General features: G+C 44.3%; 1 protein-coding gene across 1 annotated transcript in view; it reads right to left on the reverse strand.

Annotated features, from left to right (window-relative positions):
- Window positions 1-25125, reverse strand: part of Fstl4 (follistatin like 4) — a 433548-nt gene that overhangs the window by 366927 nt on the left and 41496 nt on the right. The window contains exon 3 of the mRNA XM_085694933.2: window positions 16594-16627. Coding sequence (XP_085551059.2) covers window positions 16594-16627 — 34 coding nt within the window. The remainder of the gene's footprint in view (window positions 1-16593; window positions 16628-25125) is intronic.

The following is a 25125-nucleotide window of genomic DNA, read 5'->3' on the forward strand; positions in this document are numbered from 1 at the left end:
GGAGACAGGATCTTAGGGCAATCAGTCTGAGGATTCATAGAGACAGGATATCCCCCTTCAGTCTGAGAATTTGGAGAGGTAAGAACTCTAGTGACTAGCTGCTCTGCTTCTCTGAACTTTCAACTTTCCCTCCCTAATATCTGGCTCCGGGTTTTTATTTAATAAGACTAATTAGGATCGCATTACAGGGGATGGGAGGGCAGGGTGGAGGAGTGAGCATAGCGGGAAGTGACTAAAGACCTTTAAAGACATGGAAACCTAAGACTGTAGAAGTGTCATAAATGTACATACATATGTACAAGGAGCTCCCTTACAGCATCAGGGTAGTTTTGAAACCATAACTTACCAAATAAAATGCCCAGTGACAGGTATAGGTTACCTCTGTTTGAGTCATTTGTCAGCAGGGACCTGTAGACATCTTCCAAACATTGCAGGTTATTCCTTCTGCCCAAGTTACCCTTCAGAACTACGTGGATGTAAAACCCTACAGCTGAAGATACAGTACTCACATACTTGAGTCAGGACACAGAGAAATCAAGCCGGTACTGACCTGGAAGCTTAATTCCCACTGGCTAGCATCCTTAGAGTTGTAAGGTTCCGTAATCAACAATATTACCCAGTTATAAACTCTGTGAGCTACAGTAATGACTGGCCTGGTAAGAGGTTCCACTAGTATAAGGTACAACCATGACAACACAATAGTGGTACAGTGTTGTGAGTGAGGAACCACTACCTGAATGGCTTTTAGCCACATCACAAGATGGAATCCATGCCTGATACTATTCACTAGCCAAAATCCCATGACTATTTGCTAAGTGGCTATAATAAACTTTCCCCTAAGTCATTATCTTTATACTTATAGGTTAGTGTGTTTCTCAACCCTCATCAGAGAAGCCTACTTTTGCAGTAAACTAACACAGAAACTCATAATAGTTGGCATGCAGAGAATAAGAGACGGTGGAGTGCTCTGCTCTAGATGGGACATCCATATTGTCCCTTGTCCCCACAAGGCTCAGGGATTGTCACCAAAGAGGAGCAGAGAGATTATAAGAGCTGTAGGTGGATGTCTGCATTGAAAGTGTTCCTATGCCTTGCCAAGGAATAACTGACAAGTAATGGTTGCTGGAGGAGAGGGGTCCGCTTTCTTCATGGCCTTACACCCATGCACATACAAACAGCATTAAGTAGACTCAATGGGTTAAAAGAGAGAGAGAGAGAATAGCATTTGACAATAGCAGAGAAAAATAGTTGTGGGGGGGATAGGGAAGGAAATGGAGGAAAGGGAATGGGAATTTATTTAATTAAAGCACATTATACTAGTGCATGATATTCTCAAAGAATAAAAATAATCAACTAATTAACTAATTAAAGATGACTCGGAACCTGGTCAGAATGTGGGCCAATGCTCTGTTAAGCTTTTTTTTGTATGGATTTAACTCACAGATTTACCACGCAGGGTAGGTGAACTCATTATCACCCATACAAGGCCCAGATGAAGTCACCTCCTCCAAGTGGCACAAAGGATGGTGGAGAATGCCATCCCTCCCAGTGTCACAGCCACTGCCATCTACATGTTAGCAGATGAAATCACCCCTCAGAGATGCCGGCCCTGGGCAGAGATGCTGGCCTCGGGCCTCTAGACAGCCCTGAGGTGAATGACTGAGCAGCTGGTAGGAGTTGTCCACGAATCTGGCCACATTTATTCTTTACACATCCCCATCCCCAAGATACATCTGGTCCTGAGAGGTACAAGAGTCCATAGAGTGTGGAAGGTTGAAAAAGAGGGTGGATTCTAGCTTTACAGCTATGCTGAAGTTATGATCCACGAAGGGGCAAGGTTTTTCTGGTGATGCATCTGTCTGGGGGTCACCTGCTTCTGTAAGTATCCCTTGTACGCGTGCCCAATAAATCCAATGTCATGAAGCCAGCTGTCTCGGCTTCTTTCCTGCTGCTCTAAGAGAGTATCATGAAGAAAGGAACTTCAGAAAGACGGGTGTGCTTATCCTGGCTCAGAGCTCAGGGATGCAGTCCATCACTGTGGGGAAGTCACAGCGCAGGGACTTGAGGAAGCAGGTCATTGCGCTCACCATCAGAAAGCATAGAGTGACGATGACAAACATGTTGCCACTCAGCTCTCTTTCTCCACTTACACAGTGCAGGACCCGACAGGGAATGGTGCCACCCATAGTGGATGGGTCTTCCAAGTAAGGCAGTCAGGATAATCCCCACAGGCATCCCCAGAGGCATGGCGCCCATGTAACTCTAGAGTCTGTTGACAACAGACACTAACCATCACATTAGCCTTGTGTGGAGTGTTCCTTTAGTCTACACTCTGTGTCTTTTGGGGGGGGGGGGCAAATAAATATTTGTCTTCATCTCCCCAGGGCAAGTTCATTCGGGTTTCTGTGAGTTGGATCATAACTCAGGATGCTTGGAATTTGGCAAAGCTGCCAAGAGATTGGGGGGGGGGGGAGAGAGGGGGAGAGAGGGGGAGAGAGGGAGAGAGAGAGAGAGAGAGAGAGAGAGAGAGAGAGAGAAAACGATTGGAGATTATGTGGAATCACAAGGCAGAAACAGGAGAATGAACCAGAGTAACAATGTCTAGAAGTACAGTCAAGATACCACGTCTCAGGCTCAATGGGCCTTGGCCTCGCTGTTCTGAATGAATGCTGATTCCTTGACCTTTTACCCAGCATGCCACATTACGTGATCATTTACATTCAAGAAGCTTGTCCCGAGCCTCAAGGGCACTTTCTTTTTTAACTCTCTCCCATAACAAAAAGAGAAAAGGAACTGAGAGAGTCTGCGTTCAGATGCTGTTCCCTGTGCCCCCCTTACTGTTTCTTAGAATGCATTTCTAATAAACCTCCTGGGCTTCATACTCATCCTTCCACAGCAAAGCAACCAAGTAATTGGGAATGATCAGTCCTAAAGACAAGAGTGAGCCATGGGAAGCTGTTGGCAGCCCTGCTGGCCCCATTAGATGCAGGCAGAGTCACGAGGGGAGAGCAAGTGTAAGCAGGAGGCTAAATCACATGATAGCATTTATAAACTGACTAATAAAGAATTAATGGGAACCCAATAATTACCAATTACAGAGGCAAGAGAAATAATAAAAACAATAAAGTAGAAAATGTACAAACCAAACAATTAAGACTGTTTTATTAGAACAACGCTTGCAACTCAGCAAGCATTAGTCCTTGCCACGCAAGGGCAGCGGCTCTGTGTCATAGGCATTTTTCACATTAAGAAAATGACACGGAGGGAGTTCATCAGCTCCTCCAAGCTCTAGGACATTCATGAGCCCAGATTTGAAGTTGCAGCCACAGTCATGCTTAGGCTGTAATGTCATCTCCCATTAAATTCTAAATCTGTGCAGGGAGCATACCATATGTAATATTTGTCTAACACCATGTGACTTATTTTGGAGATGCCAAACACTATCTCTGGGACAAACACACTGATTAAAAATATGCTTCAAAATGTCTCTCTTTTTTTAACCCAGTGAACTGAAATATATCAATTAGAGCTATTCTGGTCTACTGAGTCCTGTAAATACGTATTTAGATGCAACGGGACATCAGTGGGAAATATCTTTGGAAAGTAATTACTTTCAACACACGTGGAGTGTCTTTTAAATGCTTAAGCAGCACTGTTTTAAATTTGTGCAACTGACACAAAGAGGTACAAATATTAATTACCACACCCATGCTTGGCTGCAAATCTCTTGCCCAGAGTGAATGTTTATAGATCAAGGGTTTAATACAGAAATTAAGACAGTGGAATGGGGAAACCAAGGACCCAATTCCAAACACTAGTGCTGTCAGATATCTCCAAGGGATGAGGACTAGGTTTGGACAGGTCCCTGCCTCTGGGGGGTGGGGGCATTTTGCCTGCTCTCACTGACATTGACTGCTGTGCTGTGCCAAGCACCTGCTACACCTGAGCTGGTACCACAGTGAGCTGGTCCAGAGGGCAAAGGTGCTTGCCACCAAGTCTGACAACCCGAGTTCCATCTCTGGAAATTATATAGTCAAAGAAGAGAACAGATTCTTTCCAGTTGTCCTCTGTCTTCCACCCCATGTGATACATGTGTGTGTATGGACAGGGACACACACACACACACACACTCACACACAAAATAAGTAAATGTTAAAAAATTAACCCAAATGTTCCCTAAAGCCACACAGATGGTTTGGCAAATGCAAGTTTCCAGGGCTTTCCTCCTGGGTGCATTTATTTCTTGTACTGTATCCAGCACACAGTGTTGGTATTAGAGATGCTCAGGGGAGTGGTGCGTGTGGACCATGTCAGACAGGTGGGAATGCACATCTGGGGGCATGGCTGCCTCCAGTGTATTTTTTTTTACATGTTTTGCAGGATACTGTGTGGGCTCAGAGTTATTTTGAATAACGTATGCAAAATGTCCATAATTTTTAATGATGGCAACTATTTCAAATTAAAATAGAAAAAAAAGTATACCCCCATAGGTTGACAATCTTAGTCAACAAAATACGGTTATAGGCTACATCTGGCTAGTGGACTACCTCAAGTTTGAAACAACTGTGGAGCGATAATTGGGCTCAGAGGTCTTGGAAAAGTCTGTATTTGCTTTATAAACTGTAGGTTGTGTCCAACCAAGGTGGCACAGAAGAAGTTCAATAAGTTCAACAAAATCTAAAATGAGTTTGAGTGTTCACAAGGAAAGGGAGGATGGAGCCCTAATAGTGCTTTTTTTCCTTTTTGATTATTAGCAGCCAACAGGAATGCTGTGTGTGCACAAAGAGCTGAGAATCCTGTAATTCTCAGCCCTTGAATATAGAAGAGTTACAGAATCCCCAGCATCCGTAAGTCTCTGGGCTATAGTGACACAGAGCATTGTGGTAGATAAGCACAGTGGAAGAGGGCCGCTCACCTCACAGCGGCAGAGAAGCGGGGAAGGCTCAAAAGGAATGGGGAGAGGCTGACAAGGGGTCAGACACAAGATGTATTTATCAAAGGCACATCTCCAGCAAGGGATCATTCCAACCAGGTCGTTCTTCCTAACAGCTCATCCAGCTTTGAACTCATCTATAGATTGACCCATTGATAAGGTTAGGGCTTCGTTCTCCAGCTACTTCTTACTAGTGCAGCCAGCTAGGAACCAAACATGGGCCTTTTGGAGGGCAACATTTCACAGCCAAACCACAAGTTCAGGAACCTTGTATCTGCATTTGAGTAGCTGGGAAGATACCATGAATGGTATTGCCAAGGAAGGCATGATTGCTACCATGCCTAGCACCAGGAAGGGACGGGGCTGACCTCTGGAAAGTGGGGAATGAATCTTTCCAGAGTGCTAGGCACACCATCTAATCAAGGTTTTGACCTATGGACCCGTGTTTCCCTGTATTTCCAGCATCTCAGATCGTTGACTCCTGCATCCTACTGGACTCTGCCATCAGGTATGGAAACACTCTGGACTAAGAGTTGTCTAGCAGCATTTGGCTCTGAGATGGCTTCATCTGGTCTTCTCCTGAGACTCTCCACATAGAGATATGGAATTTGGACAGATGGGTCGGTCCTGGACAGCTCTGCCTGCAGAAATCTCTGGGGGAAGAAGCGGTGATTTCATTATTTCCTAAACACACAGATGCCGCTGAGCTTGTTAAACAACAAGGAATAAGAAGTGCTACTGCCGCCGCCTCCTTGTCTTGGAAAGGTGTGCATTCCCTAAAGGACTAGGGGAAAGCGCTGTGACCTGCTGTTTATGTGCTTTTCCTTCATCTGGGTATGCGAATTAACTTGTCCATCAGAAACCCTGCAAAAGGAGCGGGTGAGATGGCTCCGTGGGTAAAGGGTTTTACCACCAAGCTTGGTGACCTGAGTCTGATCCCTAGAACCCACCTAACGCAGGAGAGAGAGACCTAGCTCCATTAAGTTCTTCTCCTGCCTCCACATGAGCACTGTGGCATGGGAACTTGAGTGCAGAAGCATGAATGCACACAGACAAATCAATTCATAAAAACAATAGAAAAGAAAGCCTATCGAGAACCACGGAGAGGCCTGGCTGTGAGAGACCACCAGGAACTGAGCTCTGAGACACACGAGAGAATCGTGGCCTCCACCAAGCATCTGGGGATAGCTGGTCCTGAGTTCAGAGTTGGCAGTTCAGGCTCTGGTCTCCTGGAGACGTGGAGCTCTCAGCAGGGGTCGCAGACCAGACATCCCACATGTCAGATATTTACATTACCACCCACAACAGTAGCAAATTACAGTTAAAAAGTAGGAATGAAATAATTTTATGGTTGGGGGTCACCACAACATGAGGAACTGTATTAAAGGGTCACGGCATTAGGAAGGTTGAGGATCACTGTGTTAGAAGGAGGACAAACTCAGGGTTGGCAAAATGGCTCTCTGGGTAAAGGCACTTGCTACTAGACAACAACCTCCGTTTGATTCCAGGGAGCCACATGGTAGAGGACTGGCACCAATAGTTGTCCTCTGACTTCACATGGTGCACGTGTTGGCACATGCACCCATAAGTGAGTGTAAAAATGAATAAAAGTAGAAAAAGCAGGGAAACCAGAAAGCATTTGAGAGCAAGGGCGGCCGAGGAACACTTCAAGTCTAAGACATTATTTCAAATTCCCTAAAAGGAGAGAAGCGATTTCATAGCCTGTTTTTACAAACCCACCGTCTTTAAAACCAAAGCAAGAGATCAAGAGTCATTTTCTGCTGGACTTGAGCATCTATGCACAAGACGAGATGTAATCTGGCTCCCCTTGGCCACAGGACTCTGAATGTGCAGTAGCTCATGCAAATGATCAGATGGCAGATAAAGCCACTAAGCAGCTGATGGGAGTGCTGCTTCCAGCCAAAAAGGAATCCTAAAATTAGCAAAACACACAGATTGGAGTCCTCTTCCTCCCACAGCTCTGCCAGGCCCAGCCCTGCTGATGTGAGGGGCTCTGTACCTCTGGGACTGCAGAGCCAGGGCTCAGAGCAAGCAACCCTTACCATCGCCAAGAGCCCTGCAGGATCCCTTGCCCTCCGCCTGTCACCTGAAGAACAAGGAGTCCGTATGCAGGCCTGAACTTTGAAACAGAGTCGTACACATACTGTCGGATAGCCATAGCGAATGAGTTTTCCCCAGTGGCCTCTGGGAAATCTAAGGTTCAATTCTGTGATCAGTCTCCTAGAGAACTAAGTCTCAGTGTTCCCCACCCAGTCTTCTTTCTGCTTACAGAACGAGAGTGCACTGTCCCGTCATGGAAGGTGTTTCTGGAGACCAAGTAAGGCTATTCTGAAAATGTTCTAATGAAGGCTTCCTTACCTGCAGAATTGAATTTTGTCCCCAAACTGGCTTTAAAATGTAGACAGTGTGAGCCAGGCATGATGGTGCACATCTCCAACCCTAGCACTCAGGAGGCAGAGGTAGATTGGTCTCTGTGAGTCAGAGAGCAGCCTGAGCTAAATAGTGAGACCCTGCCTCAAATACACACACACACACACACACACACACACACACACACACACACACACACAGAGAGAGAGAGAGAGAGAGAGAGAGAGAGAGAGAGAATGAAGGAGGAAATGGCAGCTCTGGTTGTGAGATGCTGCAAGGTGGGTTAGCTGGCTAGCGACTGGATATTCTGTCTCTACTTCCCATCTACACACAGGGCATGCTGGCATTGAAGATACTTCCCCTACTGCTTCTGGCATTTATGTCGATTCTGGGCATCAAACTCAGACCATCAGGTTTGTGAGGCAGTGTTCTCAGCCCACCCCCAACACCGGGCCTTCTTCCTAACCCCACAGAGTTGTTTGTTATTCTTAACTTTTCTGCTTCCATGTCCCAGCTGTCATTTAGGGAATCATCTTCCTCCCATACTTGGTTAATGACCTGCCAGAGAGGGCATAGTTGGTGACTCTCCCTAGCCCTCAGTCATTGGCTCAGGAAGGCTGTGTGACTTAAGTGTATGCAGTCCCAGAGAGCCCCAGCACCTCAGTTAGAGGCTGACGCCATGCTGCCTCTCTTCTAATGAACTGACTTTATGATGAGGAAGTTTGGCATTCAGTGTACGGAGAGTCAGCCAGAGGGGAGAACTGAAGAGAAAAGCCAGGTCCCTGGGCCCACAACAAGTGTGCTGAAGGCAGCAAACCCTTCAGTCACCTCAAGGAAACTTACAGTAGCAACCAACAACTTAGAGATTGCGTCACCTTTTCACAGAGAAGGTTCTCCACCACAAACACTATCTGTCTAATTTGGCCCCAGAACATTGCCTTTGAGGCAGCAAGAGAACACTCAAGAGGCCCAGGATGAACTGAGGAGCCATGGCCTGCAGAGACAGTGAAGAGTTGATGTTCTAGGGGCAAACTAGCTCTGTGCACCACCTCACAGTGCCAGCCACACTCAGACCATTGGCTGGAACCTCGGTCCCAACAGGTGTGGGGTCCTGTCAAGATAATACAGAGCCAGTGTTCACCCCATTTGCTCATTTCTCCAGCGCATGGGCCCTGACTTCCCAGGGACATCAAGACAAGGTCATCTTCTCTGTGGTGAAATCCAACACCATACACAAGGCCTTCTATAAACAGGCCCTGAAGCATTTTCAGGAACTGAACGAAAGCCTTGGGCAAGAAGAACAACTCAAATACAAGAACACAGAGACCCAGAAACACGTTATAACTAACTCACAGACCTACTCAACTATGGTAACTTGACCTACAAAGGCCCGTCCGGGTAGCCATGGCTGGTTCACCAGCCTATGTACCCTCAAAGAAACATTGTGGCTCTTCCGCCATAGCTGGGAGGGAGGGGGAAAAGCCAACTGTTCAGCTAGTAAGGCTGATAAATCACATGAGAACACTGGCAGCCTTGCTAATTTAGATGAGCTACCTCCCCCTTCAGCTCAGTCCCAGTTTGGGCTCTGCTCATGCCAATGCAGAGAAATTAAAGATTTGTTAAGAGACAGCACGATTTGGAAATAATGAGATGGCACAGGTTTGGGAGGTAGGGGTTGTTAAAAAGAATTTTTTAGAGGTAAACTAATTTTGATGACAGCCAGAGAATTAGGACATAATGGTCAGTTGGGTTCTCTACTTCGTTTCCTAATAAAGAAAAGTGCTGGGTGACAATAAGACAAAGAGACAGAAATAAATGGTTCTTAAGTCACAGATAATTAACTCCAAAGGCTTGCCGACGGCACATTAATATGCCGGAGCAAACAGCTTCACAAAGCTTCAGTGCTTACAGAGAGAAGACCATTTCAAAGGTTCCTACAAAGCACAGACTCCTGATTTGGGGACTAAGAAAGGATGTAAGATGACAAATGCCAATCTTACCCTTTGGTGGATGCTGAGGGGAGGAGGAGAACTTGGCAGGTCCCATACGAGTGTGCCTATCTCCTCTTTCTCCTGGACTTTGAGGGGTGGGATCATAATGATGGGACAGGGCAAGGGTGATCTCATGGTCCTTGTGGCGCTGCAGTGGTTCACACCGTGGGGGACTGTGCTAGTTAATTGTAAGTATCAACTTGACAAACTCTAGAATCACCCAGGGAGAGTGTCTCAGTTGAACTATCTAGTTCAGCTTGTTCTGTGGGCATGTCTGCAAGGAGTTGTATTGATTGTTAATTGACCCAACCCACTGTGGGTAACACCAATCCCTAGTCTGGCCCCTGAATTGTATAAGAGTGAAGAAAACTTCCTGAGTGAGCAAGCAGTTGACACAGGTACCTTGTTTCTCTCTGTCCTTGACTATGGACGCGGTGTGACCAGAGCTCTCGAGCTCCCGACGATGCTACTCCCTAGCAATTATGGGCTCTAACCTGGAATTGTAAGCCAAATGCCCTTCTTTTTCCCACCTATGTTTCTTTGGGTCAAGATGTTTTATCACAGCAACAGAAATAAAACAAGGACAGAAATCACTATCTCCTTGACAGTGTGACTCCCCACAAACCCCAGATAACTTCCCCAATCCCCAAGGACGTGGCCCATGAGCATTGTCCTTAAGGGATGGCTGGAGAGTGTGGAGGGGTGGGGATGGCTCACGGCAGGCAGCTTTGCCTGCTGATCTGAGTTCAATGAACAGAACCCACATGGAAGAAGGAGAGAACCAACTCCTGCAAGTTATCCTCTGACCTCCACAGTGCAAACACACACACACACACACACACACACACTTACACAAACACAAACAAAAAAGCCTGAGTGTAGAACACCTGCACTTCAATAGACATCCTAGCAGCAGGGCTGCCCATTTCCCATCTACTTTGGGGCAACTGGGTACAAAGTCTTCTCTGTGTGCTTAAGACAGACAGTGTGGCACAGAAAAGATGGCTCTGCTGAGTCAGGACTGTAAAGAGCGGTGGCACTCTGCACTTTGAGCCCAGCACCGGCACAAGAACGAGCAACACTCCAGTATAGAGGAATGAACGGGTGGGGGCGGGGAACACCTCACCTTGCCTAAGTAGACGTCTACAGCTGAGAAGGACTTACTGTCAACTCTGGTAGGTTTCCTTTAAGTTCCCTCCATCTGCACCCATTAAAGTTAGTCCCCTCAAAACCTGGGAGTTCATTCATCCGTTTCAGCCCAGAGTCAGCCACTTCACACTAGAGTGAGACACATTATGCAGGCAACGGAGAGATCCAGAAAACATCTGCTAAACAAAATCAGAATTAATGGCAAACACCATACAGATCTTGATAGCTGAAGTTCCCCCAGATGCACAGAACAATAAAGAGGCCATTAGAGGCAGCTGTCAACTGGGGACTGATTCCAGGGCTTTTCAGGAAGCCAGGGTCCCAGTTTCACACTCAATACTGGCAAAGTCCTGTTTAGTTGGGGGGATTTGCATTGCTAAGTGGCCTAAGTACCCTGTGTCACCCAGGCTAAGGGTGACAGTCACTCCCTCCTTTCCTCTCTCCTGAAAGCAGCAGCATCCTCAGTCCTCATCCTTCCAGTCTTTCATTGCCTTCCTGGAAAGCCAGGTCAGGCCGGCTAAGGCTGAACACAGTAAGTGGAGCATCCTTGGGAGCAGCAGTAATATAACATGACACCTGGGTGCCCAGCTCCAAACTCAAGCCCCTAATCACAGCACAATCACAGACATCTGGAATAGCTTACAGATCACCTCCTGCCCTCCAGAGATAGCTGACAAGGGCTGAATTATCCAAGTCACTTGCTCCAAGAGCTCAAGGGTGCTCTATGGCTGTAATTCAAAGTGATGGGATCAGTCAGAGAAAAGCTGGTGGGAGCCGATGGATTCTGGCAGGCACAGTCAGCGCCTGCCCTGGGTGGACATGGGAGTGCCTCGGAAGGACTAAGGTTGGTAACTCTTCGCTGTGAAGTTTCAGGAGAGGTTGAAATTAAATTTTACGTGTCTGGAAAGAGGTGTGTAAAGAGAACCATGCTTGAGTTCCGGAGCTGGCTCAGTGGGTAGAAGGCTTTCTGTGAAGGCATGAGGCTCTGAGTTCAGATTCTCCATCACCCATGTAAAATTCTGGGCAGGGTGGCATGATCTGTAATACCAGTGCTGAGCAAATGGAGGCAGGAGGACCCACGGAGCTTTGATGCCAGCCAGTCCAGCTGAATCAGTGAGCTCTAGGTTCAGCAGAGAAGATGGCTAACACTCACCCCCAACCTCCATGTGCACTGCTTGTGCACGCACACACACACAGACACATAGACACACAGACACACAGACACACACACACACACACACACACACACACACACACACACACACGAGTTGTCATGGCTGCTTTCCTGTGCAGCTAGCACAGGTGGGTCCTAGATACTAGGTCAGTACAGGGATGTAATGCAGAAGCAACAGCCTTGTCCCGCTAAGGAAGAACGTGTCCTGGCCTAGAGACACCCTGTGGTCTCATTGTCCTACCCCCATCTTTACGACTATGAGAGAGTAATCACTGCAAGCCTAACTTGTCTACAAAGTCTCAAGAACTTCCATTCATGAGTTGCTCTCAGCTATGTAGGCTTGGTAGCCACTGTTTTAAGCAATACCTCTTGATGGGGAGAGGGATCATGATCAGACAACTTATACAACCACCACCTATAAGAGTGGGGTGTGGGAGAGTCCTTGTCTCCAACAACAACATGGAAAGGAAGGGAGGAAACTCAAGTGTAGGGTGCCGTCTGCTTTGCGTGTGTCATGGACTACTGAGGTCAAGGCAGATAAAGAATCCTCGAAACTTCATGTGTAAGCCAGCATCATTGCACCCACCTCACCATTCCAGACAGGCTCAGCTCCTGGTGCCTGGTCGCTGAGGAAGCCATCCACTTGCCTGGATTCGCTATAGCAGATCTCATGAAGGCACCGAGTGCAGTGCCAGCCCTGAACACCAGCAAAGTTAAATTTGTTTCATCCCATGGGAAGCTGATTTGGGGAGACGCTGCCTATTATCTTCCCTGCGGAGACTGTATTTAACACAAAAGAAGCCAGAGTGATTCTGCAGCCACACAACTCATGTGGTTGTTTGAGTTCAGCACTTTCTGAGTGTATGGGTACCCTAGGGCTGCTGTATTAAAGCACCACAAACCAGAAGGCTTCAGAAGGAGGAACTCATTTTCTCACAGTTATGAAAATCAGAAGACCAAGATAGAGAGAGGCATGGACTGGACCATTCATGGTTCCTCTCCGAAGGCTCTAGGCACAATGCCCCTATGCCTTTTCCTAGCTAGTGGTTGTCAGCAATGCCCCGTCTCTACCTTCACATGGCGTTCTCCTTCTGCGTCTATATAGGAACCTCCCACTGCCACTCATGCATGGAACCAAAGCCAGCACTGAACCAATAGGACTTTACCTTCACTTGGCTTGTCTATTGTCTGTAAGACCCTAGGAAATAAGGTCATGTTCACAAATTCCAGCTTAGGACTTCAATAGACCATTTTTGTCAGTCTATTTTCTTTGAGAACAGAGTCTCATAATATGGCTCCATATGACACCAAGTTTATTTGAACCTGAAGTCCTCTCATTAATGCATCGCTGAGGAACACCTAGTGGATACACACAGACTGTGTGTTTTCTTCTTATTAGGACCTATTAGAATATAATGTCACCAGAGAAGGCAACACACACTGAAGAACTATAACGGTATTTTTAAAACTAGTAGTATCAATTCAGAATATATCTTTTAAGTTATCTTTTTAAAATCTGAAGGCCTTGGGTCCTCACTAGTATATCATGAAGATGAGACCAGGGCACACATGGGCAGCTTGTACATAATTCAAGAAATAATTATTACCGCGAGGTCCTATGCAGGCTGATGGAGAAAAAGTCACCACCAGTCTTACCCAGCTGTAAACTGGGAAAGCAACAATAACAATCAGCCTGGAAAGGTACATCCATGGGTCTGACAGTGGCGTGGACACTATGGGCCTTACCAACCACTTCCTGATATAAGGCCTGCTCCACAGGAGGAGATGTGTGACTGATATTGTAAATCTGGCCAAGAACCCATGGTTGGGGAGCTCATGGGCCCTAGGGGTGAATTGACTACTGTTATTTTATTAAATGGACATAATATTAAACTGACTTCTGCTTCCCAGTGTGCAGGATCAAGACGCTACTGTTTCTCCACACTCTCCGCCCTCACCGGAGAAACCTCTTTGTGCGGTGGACAGTGGTTAACACAGAAAGTCACAGCTGGTCGCCGTGCAGAGAATAAATGACTGTGGAGTACCCAGCCACACTACTGTGCCAAAGGCTTAGAAAACATCAAGGAAGAGGGGCAGAAAGATTCTAAGACGCCAGAAAGGACTGGGTTGAAATTTTGGACATTCTAGGACCACTGCACTTGAACTTACCTCAGTTGTAGCTGCCTACATGAGATCACGCCAGTCAACATTCTAGCATGGATGGGGAGGGACTCACTGCTTCCTGCCCGTTGCTTAGGAGCTATTGAAGGCTGTTGGCAGCTAAGAGAGAGAGGAACTCTTCTTTAAGGGTGTGCTATCTAATAGGTTGTCTATGCCTGAGTTGATGATCTTACATTCGTGTGCATATAGGCATCAGAAAGCAGACCCAATAGTTTATGAGAAAAAGGACATGAAGTTGGTGAGGGTAGATGTAGGGGTGGATCTGGGGTGATTAGAGGGATGGGGTGAATATGATCAAAGGACATTGTGCGCATGAAATTCTAAAATATAAAAAATATTGTATTGAAGAAGAAACACGTATAAACAAATTACTGGACTTGACCTAGGATTGTGGGGAACATGGAGAAGGACAGAAGAGGTTTCTGCTGTTAGGTGATGAATAAAATGGATTAGCAGCAGAAGCCAAATGCTTCAGGAAAGGGTTGGGTGCTATGAAGCAGAGGTGACTTGGGAGGAGGCATAAAGCATACCAGCTGCAGGAGCATTAAAAAGAGTCACAAGCAGTCACCTCCCTCGTCCCCGCCCCTCGCTGAGGTTCAGCCTAGACTCCTCACCTCCCAGGCAAGTACCAGCCTCTCTCACATCTCAGCACACTTATTCAAGCACCTCTGAAAGTCATAGTGGGGATTTGTGTTGGGTCATGTGTTTGTGATGCTGTCAGGTAGAGCTGCTGCTCACAGTTAGATGTAGGAATTAAACAAAACACACCTACATGGAAAATTCTCTTAGATTCTGTGGTCAGGGCACTGCCTTTTTTCATTCAAAAGTCATTCAGAGTGATCTCCCTTGATCACTATGGACCCTCCTGGGGCTTGGTAAATGGAGTATGACGAGCCTCTCCTGTTGCAAGCCAAGTCAGAGCAGGATTCAACCCAACAGTTATGTTGCTAGACAATAATAATCTATTTTTGTTGATAAAAATAATTTGGTAAAATTTTCACAGTGCTGTTATTATTTTTTATACTAATATACTGCTCTGAAGATTAACAACCTGCAAAACCCAAGGCAGTGAGTTCTCAGATCCTCAAACACTTGGAAATACCCTCCAAGGCCCCAACCTCCCTTTCTCACTGCCGTGTGACAAGCATTGACACCAAGCTATTTCAGGACCTCTTAAACACTCAACTTTGACAGAAGAAAACAAGAGAGACATCGTTCACAATAGAAAGAACTACATTGTGATGTAGGGAGAGACTTGCCTAGTAACATAACAACCCAAGAAACATGTTCCCAGTTAGTCACTGTGGAGGCCGAGGCTTAGGAAGCAGGAACTGTGATGAAGACAGCATAGTCCGCCTGTCTCTGTGCCCTTTCTGGTGTACTCACTGTCATCCTTCAGGAAATTCTAAACCCTGTGAGTTCAGGGAGGACTTTTATGTCTTTAGAAAGAAATGCATATGACTGTGCCAAACTCCAGCACAGTCAAAGATGTTTTCAATATACAGACAGTAAGATTCCAAAGAAGCTAAATTTATATGCGAGTCCTTCATGCAAATTAACTTCAGACATTCTCAGGCAAGGTACTCACATGAATAACTTATTCAAAGCCACACAGGACATGCTAACATCTACCTTCATGCCTTCTCTCCAGCTTACAGTCCCTAGTCCCAGTGGGAATGGAATTTTCTAAAATGAAAACTGCCCCCCATCTACCTTCATCCCATTTAATTCAGTATCAATATCAGGAGAATGTGGTTTGCCCCATTGAAATGGTCCAGAGGCCACTGTACACTGAGTCCATGGAAGCCAGAAAGTTCCTGCTAGAATCAGATTATGCAGATCCTTTGAATTTATGGTTCCAGAGCACGGATGCCAGCCACTTGGCATCATACCACAGTTATCCCAGTTTCTCATTGTAAGCACAGCGTGGTGCTAACTAACCTGGAGTGTTTGACTTAGGAGCAAGGGTGTTTCTCTACCCCGTCATTACTCTTTTGGAGACCATACCACAGAGGAGGACGTGGTTAAGGCTAAAACCAAAGACTCTGTGCTAGATTGAGAATACACTACGGTTTCTGGCTTTATTCACTCTCCATCCCTACAGTAAAGAGATGATTCCACAAATCACACAAAAGACATTCTCTCATTAGAGACTAGCTGTTACTGAAAGTAAAGAAGAGAAATTTCCATTAGAAGATTCTGAAATTGCCATCCGTACATGCTTACCTCTGAGACCAGAAAACAAATGTGCCGGAGGAAGGCTGGCAGGGAAAATGAAACATCATGGAATTGTTTTCAAAGGGGGAAATTAATTGGTTATTTCTATTCTGGCTTAGATGAAGCTGTAAAAATCTAATCAGAAACATTTTTCATTGAGGCTTTGCCTGCCCAACAGTGAAACTCCCCAAATCATAAACTATTTGTGTGTGTGTGTGTGTGTGTCTATGATTAATGTTTTCTTCTAGTGAAACCCAATGACTTCAAACATCACCCAAAAATGAGGGTCTTCTTCAGAGACCATAGACGTGATGGTGAATGAACCAGTTCCCACGAGCCGTCTCTGATACTTGAAGGCAGAAGGCTCTGCTCTCACAGGCAAACCCAGCCTTAAGTTCTTGGGTCTCTTAAATCAAAGGCAAACAGCTAGCATGCAGGAAAGACCACATGGTGTTTCAAAGAACAGGCTGCCTGTCGTCTAAGTTCACCTTAGCTTCATCCAAGCCCCTTCTAAAACAGTGCCAAAAATGATATAGATGTAAGTAAATTTTTCCTACCTTCTCTTCTTGTGACTTCAAAGTCTCTCATTTCCTGGAAGAGAAAAGAGATGTGGTTTTGAAGAATAATTCAAAGATACTGAAGGTACGGATGCTTGCAAATGTCTCCTGTCTTGTTAGTTACATTTTCACCAAAAGGTGAATTCAGTAGCAAGGTGGGTGGGACAGTCAGCAATGTCGGGTCTCCTAACCTCACATAGCATGTGTACACACATGTGCACATACGTGTGAGTGATTGCACAGACACAAACTTGTAAATATAAACAACTTATTATTGTGGGAACCTACATTTTAAAAATACATTATTGGGATTGGAGAGATTAAGAGTATACACTGTTTTGCAGAGAACGCCAAGTATAGTACCCAGAACCTCTGTGGGGCAGTTCACCTGTAACTCCAGCCCCAAGGGATCTGATACACTCTTTTGGCCTCCTTTAGCAGTTGCACTCATATGGACTCTAACACCCAACACATACATACATGTAATTAAAAATAAAACTAAAACAATTAAGAATACATTCTTAATCATGGGTCTTCTTATGTAAATTTTGAGCCAGTTTAGTTCCAAATATTAAAAAGAATAGATAGTTCCAGGATGTGGTTCCTATGCTCAGCCTCATCTCTATGTGCTTGTATGGCCCCCAGGAAAAAAATTGTCATGCAGTGTATGACTATAGTTCCCAAAGGCTGAGATCTCATGGACAGTTTGGCTAGTGAGTCTAGGTTGCTGGGCTAAGTCAAGCCCTTTGGCCTTCCTAATCCGATCCCAAGGATCTTTCTGATACCTGTGCTCTGTGCAGTGCAATAAGCAAACTATTTCAGAAACTGCCCAGGTGCCACGGACGTCTGCATTAAAATTCAGCTGAACAGGGAGCTTCAGAAGAAATACACATTACTGAGAAATCAAAGGGCGATTTGCCTTGATAAATGCCAGCATTTCAAATTCAGCTGGAAACAAGGAAAATTATTTTTTAAGGGAATCTTTGAACATGGCACTGAATAATGGGCAGTTTTTTTGGCAGGGAGCATGAAGGGAGCATGCACCAGGATGGGAGGATGAGAGAGCAGGAGGTCACACGCTGAGTGGGTACACAGTAGGCTGGGGGAGAGGAGGAAAAGTCCCAAGGAGGAAAATTAAAGGGAAGAGGCTGGAAACACACACCATGGTTACATAACAGATATGAAGAAGCTACAACTCATCATAAACGGCCGCCTTCAAATAAAAACCACAAGGCTGAGCTAAGCTGGAACTATGCACTGTCTGCTAAAAGAAAGGAACAATGTGGCCCTCCACCTCCTCCCCACCAAGGCCGTTCAACAACACTGCACCGTAAGCAGGTGACACGGTCTTTCCCACCTTGGCATTCCTGAGTGGTCGGGAGAGGGAAGCAACAATGGAGACCATCCTGGAAAGTCTCCCGACCTCTGGTGGTAGTTTAAAATGTCATGTTCCCACGCCTAGGATGACCTGGGAAGAGAGTCGCACTTGAGAATGGGAGGACTGTGGGCATGTGTGTGTGGGTTGTCTCGACAGTTGATTGACAAGGCAAGGGTCCAGCCCATTGTGGGTGACACCACTCTTGACGAAAGGGATTCCGAACTACACAGGAGTGAAGAAAGCGAGCTGAGCACAAGGCGCAAGCCAGCAAGGGCGTGTGAGCCATTTCTCTCTCTGCTCTTGACGGTGGAGAGGACGTGACTGGATGTGTGCATTCCTGCCTCTATTTCCTCTCACCAATGCACTACAATCTGGAATTGTAAATCAAATAAATCCCTTGCCTCCTAATTTGCTTTAAGTGGGATGTTTTACACAGCCACGGAAATGCATCCAGACCACTCTAATGACTTCTGTAAGTGACAAGCCCCAATGGGGACCAGTGAAAGACCCAAGTCACAGGAAGGCAGATAAATTGACAGAACCACAACTCTCAGCAATGCTGGGTCTCCTGACACGAGAAAACAAAAGGACCTCCTGAACGCTGGCCCCTGTGGGGACAACCTGGGTCAGGGCAATGGCATGGAGACAGGGATGATGATACAAGATGTATAAGCCCAAGGCAAAGCCATCATCTCCCAAGCTGCTCCTGGGCCTGGTAATTCTACCCCCTAGGAACCACCACCGTGTTGTGAACGGACAGATAGTCATAGTCCGCTCCTGTGCTGCCAGGAAAACCTTTGCGAAATTGTTGTTGTGGTTGCATAAAGCGCATACATTAAAGAAAGCTGGTGTCTATATGGTGTTGTATTGTCTATACGATGATGTACATGGCATTTCTAACCATTTCTTCGTGAAGGGCTGGGGAGATGGCTCAGTGAATGAAGACTTGCCATACGAGCATGGGACCTGAGTCTGGATCCCCAGACCCTGTGGAAAGTGAGGGATGGTCACATGCATATCTTTGGATGAAAGCGTGCCATAGCACATGTGTGGAGGTCTCAGATCAACCTGAGGGAGTTGGTTCTCTCCTTCCACTAAGTGAACTGGGGACAAACTCAGGTCGTCAGACTTGGCAGCAGACACCTTTACCCACTGAGCCAGATTTTAAAACCAGGCACTTGACCAAATTTCCTATTGTCTGTCACAGGTCTCCTCTGTGCTTCTTTTGGGATTCCCATACGCAGCTTTTATGAGCTGCTGAGGTTTCCTAACCAATGCAAAGCAGCTGCAGCTCACTGTCCTGTACTCCGCACATAGCTAGCCTCATCTCTGTCCTTAGTGCCCACTTCTAGTTCTGCTTTCCCGTCCTGTTAGCTTCTTCCTTAGCTGGATAATAAATGTTTCAAGCTGGGCACAGCAGTACATGCTTGGACTCCCAGGACTTGGGAGACTGAGGCAGGAGGATCACCACAAGTTTGAGGAAAGTCTGCATTACATGAGTTAAAGCCAGTCTGAGACACAGCATGAGACTCTGTCCCCACCTCCCAGAATAAAAAAGGTGCAGACAAAGTGAGCACTTTTAACTCATTTCTGACTTCAAAGAGAAAATCTTTAGCGTCTTTCTACTCAAGAAGGAAGTCTTGGGCAGAGGTGTGTGAACTATACCAATGCAATCGATATACACTGAGTTTCACGTAAACAACGCCCTGGGTGAAACCTCCTGTCCCCTTGCTCGCTTATCTGCTGACTGCTTCCCTTTGCTGGTGAGAGGGCTGGGATGGAGCCAGTATCTGTTTCACTCCTGCAGCCTCAGGACTGTAAAACAAACAGGTGCTTGATACATATTTGTTGAAGAAAAAAATAAAATAAAGTACATATGTCTTGAATTTTATCAAGTGCTTCTTCCGCATTTATGGAAATGATTTTTTTTGCCTTAGTTTCATTAATAGGATGGCTTATAAAGTAGATTTTATAATACTCTACCTTCCTGGAATAAGCTTTTCTAGTTTGTGTTGCACTTTTAAAAACACCATTGTGGTGGCTAGAAGGACGGTTCAGTTGTTAGGAACACTTGCTTCTTTTTCAGAGGCTTAGGTTTCAGGTTCTAACGCCCATGTGGCAGATCACAACCATCTCTACTTCTAGTACCCGGGCATCTGAAGCCCTCTTCTGGCTTCCACAGGCACTGCGTACATGTGGTGCACATATACACATGTAGGCAAACACCCAAGCACATATAATTAAAATAAACACATATTTTAAAAATGTGATCTTGGCCAGACAGGGGTGGCGCATGCCTTTAATCTCAGCACTCAGGAGGCAGACACAGGATGATCTCCATGAGTTCGAGGTCAGGCTGATCTACAGAGCAAGTTCCAGGACAGGCTCCACAGCTACTGAAAAACCCTGGCTCGAAAAACCTTAAAAAAAAAATGTGATTTTGAATACTGTCTGCTGTGATTTTTAAGTATGTTTTATATTGATTCATCTAGGATTTTATACTCATAAATAAGGTTGATAAAACTTTTTATAGATTTAGGAACTTAAATGATTCTAGCTTTATGGAATAAATTTAGAAGTTTTCCTATTACCATGACTTGATATAGCTTAAATAAAACTAGGAAAGATTGGCATCGTTGCCCACCTCTGTAAACATTTGGAAGGCTGGACAGGAAAGCAAAATTCCTGGACCAGCGTTGGCTACAAAATGAGACCTTGTTTCAAACTTGAATAAAAGTGATGTGGAAGGGGGACTGTCTGATCATTTAAGGTTTCTCACTCACATTTTTCTGTTATTGATTAAACAGCGAAGAGATTAAACTTGTCTAACATCTGTTATTTTGGTCAGCGGCCAGTTGATTGTAAAATCCCTAAACCTGACTCCAAAGCTGATGGTGGAGCCAGGCTGATGGATTAGAAGCTAGCAGCTCCTCCTGGCTCCCAGCAGCTTGCAAACAGCATCTCAGAGAGGTGGATAGCAGGAGAGAGACTCTCAAGTTTAATATGGGACAGACAAGACTGAGAGGAACGGGTGAGAAGCACATTAGTGCTGAGGCGGTGGTGCTGCAGGGGTGTGGCAGAGAAAGAAACAAGGGGAAGGAGGAGAAAGACAGAGACACTGTAGGTAAGGGGAGCGGACACAAAGCGGAGTCCCATCCAAGAGCAGTGCGGCTTTAGCTCATGTGGGAGCTACCTGCTGCTCTGCGATGTTCAGTGTTAAAATACTGTGACAGGAGGGTCATGAGGACCCTGTGCCTGCATGTGCTGCTTTGGGAAGTAGGAGTCCCCATACTCCCCCTTTCTCTGGAACACACAACAAAGAGTGCCATGCTATCTTGGCCAGCATCCCCATTATGACTCAATGTGGCCCTGGTACAATGCCACTGAAATGAGTCAGGCTATCCAGCTAAGAGTCAGAGCAGATTTCTCTATACACATCTACTCCTGCTTACACTTCAACACATTTTTTACCTCAAAAAATAGAAGAGGTAAAAACTTTAAGTCAATGGCCAGATAGGCATGGCCAGGAGAAACCAGATCCAATCCTGGACATCCACCTACGCTACAGCAACAGTACAGAACACCATCCCGATAAAGCACTGTGGGACAGTGACTTCTAGAACACTTCAGGTTACGTAGAACTGAGTCTACTCCATTGTCACCGTTGTCCATGACACCCCCCACCCTGGTTTAGTAGAAGGATTCCCCACATTCTCATGCCCATGGAGAAAGTAGACATCTAGGTTCTGGAATAGTATGCACTGTGCCAAAATGCACCAATCCTCACAAAAAGAATAACAGAGAAACTATACTACGAAATCCAACCAGAAATGAATTCAGCACATTAGGACAGCAAGCTGATGTCCAAAGACATCACCAAGACCAAGAGAAGGCTCTTTCCTAAAATGCCTCTAATATTAAATTAGAAGAGATTCATGAGCAACAGACCCACAAATCTCAACATAGAAAACACGAAAGACCAAGGCAACATGACTAATCCCCAAAGTCATTAATTCTTTAGCAAATAACTACCAAGACACTGAAGTAGAAAAAAATGCCAGACAAAGAATTCAAAATAATGGCTCTTAAAAATACCTATGAATTCCAAGAACTTACAAGGAAACAGATGAAAAATTAAAGAATACAATGCAGACTATTAATGGGTTTCTCAATAAAGAGAGTGACAGGTGAAGGACAAAGAGCAATCTTATAAATGGAAACCTCTTTAAGTCAAATAAAAAACTCACTTCAAAGCCAATAAATAATGAGATTGAGAAGAACGGAAGATTATAGAGTTTGAGAATAACATTGAAAAAAGGAAACAATCACACAATAGTTAAGAGAAAATAAAGTATGAACAGACATATAAGAATTTGTAACATGATTAAAAGACCAAACTGATTTTTTTTTATGGAATGAAGTGTTATAGCACACACTAAAACCATGTTTATAAAATAATAGCAGACATTACCCCAAAGATCTGAACGTTCAGGCACAGGACATATTTAGACTCACAACAGACACACCAGAACACAACAAAGAATGCACACTGAAAATTGCAAGGGATAAACACAGCTACACAGGCAAACCCATCAGAATAACTGGAGTTCTTTTCCAACAGAAACTCTTAAGGATGGAAGCAAAAGGAATGAAATGTTTCAAACTCTGAAAGAAAACAACTTCTAAACTGTATTACTATAAAGCAAAGTTGTCCTGGAAGCTGAACAAGAAATAAAGATTTAACAAAATAAGTATAATATAAAACAATTCATGATCAGTAAGCCAATATTATAGGAAAAACTTAATGAAACTCTAAATATACAAGAGAATGAACAAAAATAACCATTAGCAAGTAGGAAAGAATAAATTCTAGTAGAAGTATAGATCATCAAGCAAGAATTAAGGAAAAACCAACATCAGAAAAATGATAGGAATTAGGATATACATTTAGTTTATCTCTCTGAATATATTTGACCTCAACTGAAAGACATGAAATAGATGTCTAGATTAAAGCACAAGATTCAATTGTTTGCTGAATGCAAGAAACACACTTCACCGGCAAAGTCATATACAGACAAAGAGTAAGAATGGGAGCTGACATTCTAAACAAATGGAATCTTGAGGAGAACAGCAATACCTATGCTTCTATCCCACAAAGTAGACTCCAACCAAAAATTAGTCAGTAAAGCAGACATCAAAGCAGGTTTTCTAAATGTTGGTTCACCAAATAACAGGACACAAGCACCATTGAACAAAAAGGAATAGACAGACACCAATATACTATTACTGGATAACTTCAGATCTCCACTCTTACCACTGTAAGTCATTCAAACTAGTAATCAACAATGGAACGTCAGAGTTAACCCATACTATAGATCAACTGGACTTAACAGACATCTATAGAATGTTCTATCCAGCAACTACAAAATATATCTTCTTTAAGTAGCACATGGAACTTTCTTCAGAATAGATTTCCAGGTCCAGCATGTCTGGCCTGCAGTTCATAGGTTATATGCAACATATGCAGCCAAGTATACAAATGTGGTCTCATATAAAATCATAAGCTTGCTTAAATATTATGGGATGTTTTTGAAACTTTTTTGTAACCTGTTTTCTCAGTTCTTGAGCACGAACCTTTTAGACAGCAATTGCCATATTGCAGTGTCAAAAGTCTGAACACTCCTTCAGTCATGGAAGCAAGACATCAACGTTTAAAAATAGAATAATTTCTTGTGCCTTGTGAGATAACAATAAGATAATACTAGATATCAACCACCAGAGAAAATACAGACACTGTATAACACATACAGAAACTTTGAGATGACCCATCAGTAAGACACTAAAGAAACTGGAGAAGACGAATTTTCCCTAGATTCTTATGAAAATGGAAATATTATCAAAATATGTGCGATCCAATGAAGGCCATTCTGAGAGTTAAGTTTATATCAATGAATGCCTAAAAGAAAAGAATCAGAGAGATCTCAAGTTATGTAGTATACTTCAAGATCTTTGAAAAATAAAAACAAGCTAAATCCCAAGTAAGAAGAAAGAAATAATAAAAAATTAGAACTGAAATTAGTGAAATGAAATCTGAAAAAAAACCCCACAAAGGTTCAATCACAATAAGACTTTTTTTCTTCAAAGATAAACAGGATTGACAAACCCTTAGCCAAACTATCCAAAAGAAAGGTAGAGGAGACTGAAATGAACAGATTTGGGGTCAAACATAAGCGATTACAGCAAAAATCACTAAAACCCAGGAATCACCAGGGATCATTTTGAAAACTTGGCTCTAATAAAGTGGAGTATTAGAAGAAATGATTGTACCTTTTGGTATACATTGCCTACCAAAATCAAACAAAGAGGAAATTAAAAACTTCAGGAAGGAGAGCAGGAGAGGTGGTTTAGTAGTTAGGAGTCAAGGGCCTGGGTTTTGTTCCCAGAACCTACATGGTGGCTCACAAACATTTGTTACTCTAGTTCCAAGGGATCCAACACCCTTTTCTGACCTCAGCAAGAATCAGGCATATGTTTGTATGTGGCATACAAACATACAAGCAAGGAGGCAAAGTACTCCTACACATATAATAAAAATAAATCTAAGAAAACCTCAGGAAATAAGAGAAAAAGAAATGAGATTATGTAGAAATAAAATCTCCCAACAATGAAGACCTCAGTACCAGATTCTCTGCTGAACTTTACAAATATTTGGAAAACAAATGATGCTCTTCCTTGAGCTGGTCCATGAGATACAAAGGATGAGGATGCTTTTGAATTTATTCTGTGAAACCACTCTTACCTCGATACTCAAATTGGGTATGGGCACAACCAAAACTTAAGTCTGAAAACCAACATCTTTGATGGACATACACAAAAATCCTCACCAAATATGTACAAACCAAATTAAATAACATGTTAAAAATATCACATATCACAATCAAGGTGGTTTTATTCTTGAAACGTCAGGATGGTTCAACAAAGGCAAATCTTAGATGTAAAATGAATCACGAACAAAAATCAAGTGACCAGCTCAATAGATCCAGATAAAAACAATCCCTTGACAAAATTCAACACACCTTTAAGAAACTTGGTACAGACAGATCATGCCTAAACCAGGAAAGGGTACATACACCTAACCCACAACCAACATCGTA

This window comes from Myodes glareolus, chromosome 9 (genome assembly GCF_982192425.1).
Source record: "Myodes glareolus chromosome 9, mMyoGla1.1, whole genome shotgun sequence".
Lineage (NCBI taxonomy): Eukaryota > Metazoa > Chordata > Mammalia > Rodentia > Cricetidae > Myodes > Myodes glareolus.